Genomic DNA, 9108 nt, shown 5'->3' with positions numbered 1-9108 from the left:
TTATTTATTTCAATTACGAAACAGACAAACAAACAAAGTTGAGAATCTCTGTGCTATAATTTATCAGAAATTTTCGCATTATTGTCATTCAATTGCTGTACATACAAATGGATGAAAGATATGTACATACATTTATATATAATAATTTTTTATTTTTGTTGTTGATTAAATTTCGTTTATTTCTTTGATTATTATTTTTTGTTTTTAATTTTTTTAATGTTTTTTTTTTTATACAATTATTTAAATTAATTATTGTCATTAGTTTGATACAATATTTACAATTTATTGTCATCGTTATCGTTTATCGTATTGTTTATGGATAAATGTATGAATAGTTAACAATTGTACATTAATGCGTGTATAGTGATGTTTTGTTTGTAAACATGAACGAAAAAAGTATTTTTTTTGTTTTTTAATAGAATAATTAAAATAACCAAAAAAATATATTAAAATTTAAATAAGTATTCATTATAATTTTAAGCTTAATTTTTTGCTTTTCTTCTGATTTTGAGCGGAACAAACAAAGTAAGAAAAAAAAAATATTAAATTGCCTTTAAATAATTATTAGAATTTTAAATTTGTTTTTTTTTTTTTGTTTCAATTTATAAAGAAAACATAATTCTTATTTTTTTAGAAAAAATTTACTATCATTGATTAGTTTTCCTGTTTTTTTTTCTTTAAATTAAGTTTTCAAATTTTTAAGACCAGAATTTTTATTATTTTGAAAAAATTTTTCAAATTTGTAAAATTTTACTTTTAGTTCACCTTTCCATTTGTTTGTTGTTCTTATTTTTTTTTTCTTTTTTGCTCAGCTAAATACATTTAATATAGTTTTTAATTGTTTTTTTTTCATCTTTTAGTTAATGTTTGCTGCTCAGTATTTGACCTAAAATTCTAATAATTGATGCAAGTTTCACATTAAATGTTATGTTTTTGAAATCATTGAATTGTTGTTATTGTCATAAAGTTCTTCTCGAATATTGCTTTTTTCTTTTTTTATTAAATTAATTTTCTATCTAAACAAAATTTTTATTTAGGTTAATAGAAATTCTGGTCTCCTGATATAACAATGACGAAGAAGAATAGGAGGATCAAAAAAAAAAAAAAAGGAAAAAGTCCCAAATCCTTACAAAAAAAAAAAAAAACCTTTGTGCAGACATCCTTTATTGTACCAACAATAATATTTACTATCATGCAGTAAATATTAGCATTGGCTTGCAGTTTAACAGACCAATAAATGCCGCCATTATCGAACATACAGCAAAAGTAGTTGCCAAACGTGTTGCCCCACTATCGACAACATTTATTTTCCAACCCAAATTATTGTGTGTAAAACACTATAAGATTTTTCAGAAAAACAAATAGTACGGCATTGCGGCGATAGAGCGAAATTCGCTTACCTGATAGTACAGTAGATCGGGAGCATCTAACGGCACAGTCCAATTCAAATAGCCCGGGTCACCTTCTTCACACTCCAGTTCCAATGTCTTCATGTAGTCCTCAAATGTTTCAATTTCGGCCGAACGGTCAACAGTGCGATGCGTCCATTCGCAATACCGGCCCGCTATGGAAAACGAAGCAAAGCCCCTTTTTATATGTATGAACATTTCATATCGGGTTTTTTGTGTTTTTGAGTTTATGTCTTGAAAGTTCCTCCTAAACTTAATTTTTTCAAAACCTCGCTCGCCACCTTTCGAGAAAATTGGTTACGCACTTTCTCGCAGACACTTCGTCATATTATCTTAGGAATAAAAGTGTAGTGAAGCATACGATGAAAACCCTGCCAACTATTCAAATTCATTAATTACTATTCTACGACCGATTTGTTTCCAATTTGGAACAAAGCCTGCAGTCCTGCATATGTGATGGCCTTGTCTCCAGAAATGTAGCTAAAAGAAGGCGTAGAAACCTAAGCTATATCGAGGAACTTTACGAAGTCGTTCTCAGTTCTAAGGTTCACTTTTGATTAACCGGCTTCATCAAGAAATTAAATTGCCACTTTTAGTTACTCCTAAACGTGCAGAGCGACGATCTCTAAAAGTGATCGGAGGAATCGAAGAATCGTTCTAGGCTTTGACTATGCGTGACGCAAGGCCATAGAGAACCGATTAATGGAAACCCGCCAAGATACTTAATGGAGAACTCTGTATTAAAATAATAGGGAAAAATTCCCTTACCTGCTGTTGGTGTTGGATTTCCTTCGTCATCGAACTCGACGCCGGCGTATGTCTTTTGTTCCGTCAATTGTAAACCGGTTTTTTGGCCAATACCTCCTTCTGGTGAATCCGTAATATAAAGTGGATGATATCTACAGGGAGGGATTATGTTTCTATTCATCCGATTCAGTGATCACTAAGTCTTAGCATACCTGGCAGGTTGACTGGGATTATCGCCTCCTTCAACAAAGAATTCATAATTTTTACCGCGTTCGACGGTAATTTCAGGTATTAACAAATCATTAATATACCAAGCGATACCCCATGATGGCAAACCAGTGATGGGTGTATAACCGCGTTTCCCACCTGTTGGGCCAATGCGTGCCGTAAATACGTGTTCGTTTTCAATTTTTCGTGTAGGCCAAGGCTCAGGACCAGTCTCGTCTTTTACGCTATACAATGAACTTTTGCAGGTGTTATCGTTCTAAGCGGAACATGGAAACATGCAGTTTTATTTCATATTTTTAATTGCATTGCATTTTACCTTCGATGAGAAATCGATACGTATATCATCAACATTGTGATCACTTGCGGTATGAGAATGAGCATTAGCTTCCATACGATTGTTTAACGGTCCAATGGCAGCGATAACGGAGACTTCACGATCCGTAGGTATGGCGAGATCGTAAATGGGTTCGTTCGTTTGAACTAAACGTTTGTATTTAATGGTGGTAACGCCGTTTTTACGATCACCACTTACTACGAGCATAAGTTATGAATGATAAATTTCTCACTCAAGTGAGGTCAAAATTTATAATATTTTTTTTTTTTTGGAATACTTACACACAATAATATCATTACGACCGCCAATCCGTTCATCGGGGCAAGCACCATGTTGTCCATCACATTGCGATAAATCCGATAGGAAATAATCATCAGCTCGAAAAACGCGTGCATTTGTATCGTAAAAAGCTACCGTCACATCCGATTGAGTCATCTGCGCCCGGCCATTAGCACCCGATAAACCGAAAGCCATGTATTGATTCTCCGCTATCCGACCGTACAAGTCTAGCACCAAATATTCACCTTGTAATTCCCATTTCACTTGCATTCTATTCGGCAACAGCTCACGGCAATTGCTAAATATCGGTCTTGGTGTAGTAGTAGTCTGAAAAATTTCCATTCAAAATTTTTATATAAGTATGTGAAAGTATTTCCTATAGCACTACAGATTTGAAATTTGGGTTGCGCATGATACGGGAAGTTGAGAAGGTTTTCAACTACGTCTGAATCGATTGCGTAATAATTATAAAAGAAATTTGATTGATTTCAAAGTAAAGAACTAGAAAACTAACGGTGATAAGAAGGTCATACTGGTTAGTTTTCTAGTTCTAGTTCTAGGAAACGTGAAGTTTTTTTTTGTTTTGTTTTTTTTTTTCTTTTTAAGAAATGTACTTACAGGAGAATACCACCATGGAGGCTAATGATAGCGAGAAATAATAATAAATAAATATATAAATAACAATATGTTAAATGATGATAATTATGTCCATATGAGTCACTGTGATAGAGATCAGGGTTTTCTATATATATATATTATATAAATATATACATACATACAAAATGTTTTCCTAAATTGATTCTATATATATAAAGCACTTTTTTTTTCTCTCCGTTTTTCTAAATCTAATTAAAAAAAAAGTAATTTTCACTTACGGTTATTTTGGTTTGACCCAAAGCGGGTGGTACGTCGAGATCTTTAGGTATAAAAACATGCCCGAAATTCTGTCGATATTCCACACACCATACTGCCAGCCAATCAATATCATAAACTGTTAATGTGCCGGGCAATTGTATCTCAATATCTTCACCTTGATAGCCTCGTAATGGTTCTAGGGAACCAATTTCATTAGGTACCTTAATTAAAAGAAAAAAAAAAAAAATTATCACTCAATTATATAGTATTGGGATGGAAACACAATTACTTACCTTAATACCCATCATATGAGGTTCGGAACCGTTGCCCACCCAAAAATAGGCATCTGGACCGGCACCGTCGTAATGTAAGTTCGGTATGTAAAAGGTTTTGGCATCTAAAACACTAATATTGCTTGAGCGCAAGCCATGAGCTAGTCGCTTAAATTCAGGTAAAACACGCGGTTTTGGAACATCTAAGCCCGGTGGGATAAAAACTTCACCAAAATCAACCTTTTAAACATAGAAAAGGAAGAAAGTATTACAAAGCGTTACCGTGTGTTTTCATTAAATGTGGAAACTGAAGAATGAATTCTGACACAGGCTTGAAGCTTTGAATAGCCTTAACAGATATTATTATTTTACTGTCAGAAAATCTGTAATGGTAGTAGTGTGTTTATATCTCTATCAAACAACTAAACCGATTGCCTTGGCCCGACACGCTCGACTTCTGTAATTACTCACGGGAAGCTTTTGAGATGCAAAGAACAATTTAAAAAATTCTGTTATCTATCTCTCCGGGAGTATCTGTCCTTTTCATGTCAACAAACAAGACAAAATAGCGAGCAAAAGGTGATAAAGAAATAAGAGGCTATAGTTAAAAAGTTAATGTGTCTTATAAGGCTTAATAAGGAGATGGTATAATGAGTAATTGAAATATAAATTGATATTAAGGGGTTTATTCAGGCCTTGTCATCGGTCACTAGCTGTTGGCCACGACAGAAAACAATGCGTTTTTTGACTTTGTATCAACTTAGTTACTCCGAGGGAATGAATGGTCGTAGAAACACATTTCAATATCAATTTTCTTGTTTAGTCAGGCAAATCACAAACAAAGGCGTTTGTTCTGGCTTGTGCTATGTCTTTACGTTGTTGTTGTTCAAGGTACCGCTATAAATCGGTGATGTTGCTCAGACTAAGTCTATGAATGTTTTAACATGCACAAAGCCTTGCGAAGTTCAGCTCACCTCAATCATTTGATATTTCAAAGCAACCAACGCGAGCATTGAGATATGGAGCTTAGTACCTTTGTGCACAGAGGCCAAACAGTAAGACCAATTTAATATTTTCTTTCTTAAATCTATTTACTATCCAAATCTATTTTGTCGCCTTCGTAGTAATTCCCAAATTCAAATAATAAATTCTTACCAATTTGACCTGGGGGAAGGGAATCACAGTACACAACACCACGATAATCGAGGAAACCTCACTTCGATGTTTGACTGATTTTTTTTGGTCTTGGCTCATCTTTTGCCCAAAATTCGTTCGATTGATTGCTTGTTTTCATAAATCCAACTCTCATTTCTCGTAATAATGTGTTTCATGACCGACTGATAGTCAGAAATCATCATTTGCTCATACACATGCATTGCAAAAACCGGAAAAATTACTGAAACACTAATGACGTTTATCATGTGAAATCGCAGCGACTTTATGATGACTGTCACAGTGCTGTCAATTTAGAAAAAACTATTTCCGATATTCGATATATCCGCACGACCTGACTTACTTTTTGGTCACAGTGTTATATGATTTATGAACGCTATGTGCCTTATGTCTGTCTACCTAATAAAAGATTATGTAAAAGATCAAGTAACAAGTTTTTGGGGTTTTTTTTTTAATTATCTATGTATCGTCTTAGTAGGGTTAGCGTTAGAAAAGTGACACGATTTCGAAACCATTAATTAGCATATTTGTTAGGAATGGTTTGCTTGACTCAATCTTTTCTAAATTTCTGACATAGATCGTTTTTGAGACATTTATGTTTATAATTATATGTTTAAAAAATAAAAAAAAAAAAAAAAAATTGAAAACATTTGACGCTTTTCTTTAGTAGTTCCCAACCTTCTTTCACAGTTCCCAAACCTTTTCAAGTGAGTGGTTATTTCACAAATAATAAGCAATAGACAACAATAAGGCATAATGGCCCCGGGGCCGCCAGACAAAAACTCGAATAGATTTTATCTATTAAGTGATACATCCCCCCAAAGAAAAAAAAGTAAAAATTCAGATTTTCCGGTGTTGCCGATCAGCGATATAACCCCTATTGAAAAAAAATTTATTGTTATTTCCTCAACCGATGCTCGAATAACAATTTCCCAAATTAGCCCTTTTGCTATAAAAAAAGCTCTAGATAGCATTACAACATACATCGACTCGATCTCGATTCTACGCGATGGGAATTTACTGGTCCTCGCTGGGAACCTGCGCGCAACCGAAAAACTAATAAAGGCCAATTCTTTAGCTAATCTATGTGCTATTTCAGCTAAACTATATGAGAAACTTAACTCGGTTCGAGGCGTAATTTATGCCCCTTGCTTAAAACATGTGCCGGAAGATGAAATTGTTCGCGAAATGGGCATTCAAGGAGTGACTGAAGCATATAAATTAACCAAACTGAATGATGACGGAAAAACACGCTCTCCTACAGGAAGGATTATTTTAACTTTTGATCGCTATCGATTACCGCGAACAGTTGATGTGGCGTGGTATAAATGGATAGTAGAACTATACATCCCAAATCCTATGAGGTGTAAAAATTGCCAACGCCTGGGTCATACGGCAAAAAGATGCACTAATGCTGCATCTTGTGCTAACTGTGGTCATCCTCCACATACTGAAAGCTTTACCCGTAGTTTCTGCATAAATTGCAATGATCAACGCTCAGCGTTAGACAAACAATGCCCACGTTTTGTACAGATGCGTGAAATATTAAAAATCAAAACAGAAAATTACTGTAGCATGGGCGAAGCGCGACGCACATACCGGGAACGAAATCCATCTGTAGCCCATGGAATTGGCAAAATTAATACCTATGCTGCTGTGGCCTCGCAAATCGAGCCTAGTAAGACTTTAACTGCAAATGTTTCCAATGGAAAATCTGTTCCACCATTAACCAAAAATTATATTGCGAAACCAGTTACATCACTTGCCAAAGATAATATTGAAAAAACCAAAGCAACTGCAAATATTGAAAAAATCCAAACAACAACACATTTGCTAAAATCTAATATACCAAATTCTCCAGAATCTCCAGCTCTCAACTTTACTCAACAAATCACAAGTGTTAATGAATCCATTCTTTCATCCCTCAATCAACCTTCAATTTCAAATTATTCACGTGCGCCAACCCGTTGCGCTTCAAATGTACCAAATCACCTAAATACAGATTATTCTGCTGGTAAGAATAAATCATTCACGAAAAATTCCTATAGTGACCTTCTCGACGGAGACGCTGACATGTCAACTTAACCCTCCCTCCACTCTGCTTACATGTCATTACAATTAAATAAAGTTTTTAAAATTCTACAATGGAACATTAAGGGACTTATTAATAATTTTGATGAACTCCGTACACTCATAAATGATTTTAATCCAACCTTTTTATCGCTTCAAGAAACCAATTGTAGAAGCTCTTTTAATCCTATTCCACCCAAATCATATACTGGATACTTGACGAATGCTGATCAAAATTCATATTCCAAACAAGGAGTAGGTGTTTTTATAAAATCAAGTATACCTCACAAACGCATAAATTTAAGCTCAAATATACAAGCCGTAGCGATACAAATAATGTTAAATATAAAATTTACAGTGCTTTCGCTCTATATTCCACCTTCGCAATCGTTTTCTCAGCAAGAACTCTACAGTTTATTCTCCGTACTTTCCCCCCCCATTAATTATAAGCGGCGATTTCAACAGCTGGAATACCATCTGGGGCTCAACAGTGAACAACACTCGCGGTACTGTTTTAGAAAAGGCCTTTTTTCAAAGCAACCTTTGCGTTTTAAATGATGGAAAACCAACGCACTTCTCAACTCATCATACTTTTTCACATATTGATTTAACATGTTGCTCTCCATCACTTCTTCCTTTGGTGTCCTGGTCTATTTCTGATGATCTACATGATAGTGATCACTTTCCAATCATAATCGATCTTAATCTTTCAACGTCCTCTGCTACTCCAGCAAAACAGGCCAAATTCCTCCTAGATAAAGCGGATTGGATCAATTACTCCAAACAGGTGGAGTCATTTTTGAACTCAAAGCCATTTAACGGAAACTGCAACCATGATGCCGCTATTATGTCTAAAGCGATTCGCACGGCTGCTCATCTTTCTATTCCTCAATCCAACACCTCTTTTAAACGGGCTAGGGTTCCATGGTGGAACAACACGCTTTCGTTTTTGAGGAAAAATAAAATGCATCTATGGCATCACTTTAAGAGATGTCCTGATCAGAATCACTTGTTATTATACAAAAAGGCCAATGCTCTATTCAGGAAGGAATTACGGAAATCAAAGGCACTTAGTTTCGAACTTTTCTCGAGACGAATTCACAGAAATACATCAATGAAAGTTGTCTGGAACAAAATCAACAGACTTAATGGGACTTCAAACCCGAATCAAATTTCTGCCATCTGCACTCCCAATGGAACTTTAACTGACGCAGATGAGATTTCTAATTACTTTGGAAAAGTGTGGTGCGAATACTTCTCTGACAGCAACTTCTCCAGTGCTTTCATTGAAAATAAAAGGACTCCAATATCTCCTTCAAATAATATCGATAGATGTGCCATGTTTCTGGAAAATTGCGTATCCACCTCAGAACTTGGAAGTTGTCTCTTCAAATTGGAAGGAAGACACCTGGTCTAGACCGCATCCCATACCAAATGATCAGTGCTGTGCCTAAGTCTAGTAAAAAGAAATTACTGGACCTATGTAATACGGTATTTATGACTGGCCATATACCCTACATGTGGAAACTGGCAACAGTTGTTCCAATTCCAAAGTCAACAAATGTCTCCATCGCATCTGATTATCGCCCAATTTCTCTTTTATCTTGCCTCTCTAAGGTTTTAGAGAAGATTATGGCATCTAGATTATCTTGGTTTCTTGAATCCAAGAACCTGATAACAAAGCAACAAGTTGGTTTCAAGCGGGGTAGAGGATGCATCGACGCTCTGTTACATATTGATT

The 9108-nt window shown here is 35.1% G+C and overlaps 1 protein-coding gene across 1 annotated transcript in view; it reads right to left on the bottom strand.

Annotated features, from left to right (window-relative positions):
* Positions 1-832: 832 nt before the first annotated feature.
* LOC119640135 (protein Skeletor, isoforms B/C) overlaps positions 833-9108 on the bottom strand; it is a 71557-nt gene continuing 63281 nt past the window's right edge. The window contains exons 5-12 of the mRNA XM_038037972.1: positions 4146-4364; positions 3873-4073; positions 3000-3324; positions 2701-2915; positions 2369-2640; positions 2178-2308; positions 1401-1564; positions 833-1337 (exon numbers count right to left, since the gene is read on the bottom strand). Coding sequence (XP_037893900.1) covers positions 1191-1337; positions 1401-1564; positions 2178-2308; positions 2369-2640; positions 2701-2915; positions 3000-3324; positions 3873-4073; positions 4146-4364 — 1674 coding nt within the window. The 3' untranslated portion in view covers positions 833-1190. The remainder of the gene's footprint in view (positions 1338-1400; positions 1565-2177; positions 2309-2368; positions 2641-2700; positions 2916-2999; positions 3325-3872; positions 4074-4145; positions 4365-9108) is intronic.

Source organism: Glossina fuscipes, unplaced genomic scaffold (assembly GCF_014805625.2).
Source record: "Glossina fuscipes isolate IAEA_lab_2018 unplaced genomic scaffold, Yale_Gfus_2 115, whole genome shotgun sequence".
Classification (NCBI taxonomy): Eukaryota; Metazoa; Arthropoda; class Insecta; order Diptera; family Glossinidae; genus Glossina; species Glossina fuscipes.
The sequence above is the reverse complement of the archived record's forward strand: the minus strand, read 5'-3'. Positions and strand labels throughout refer to the sequence as shown.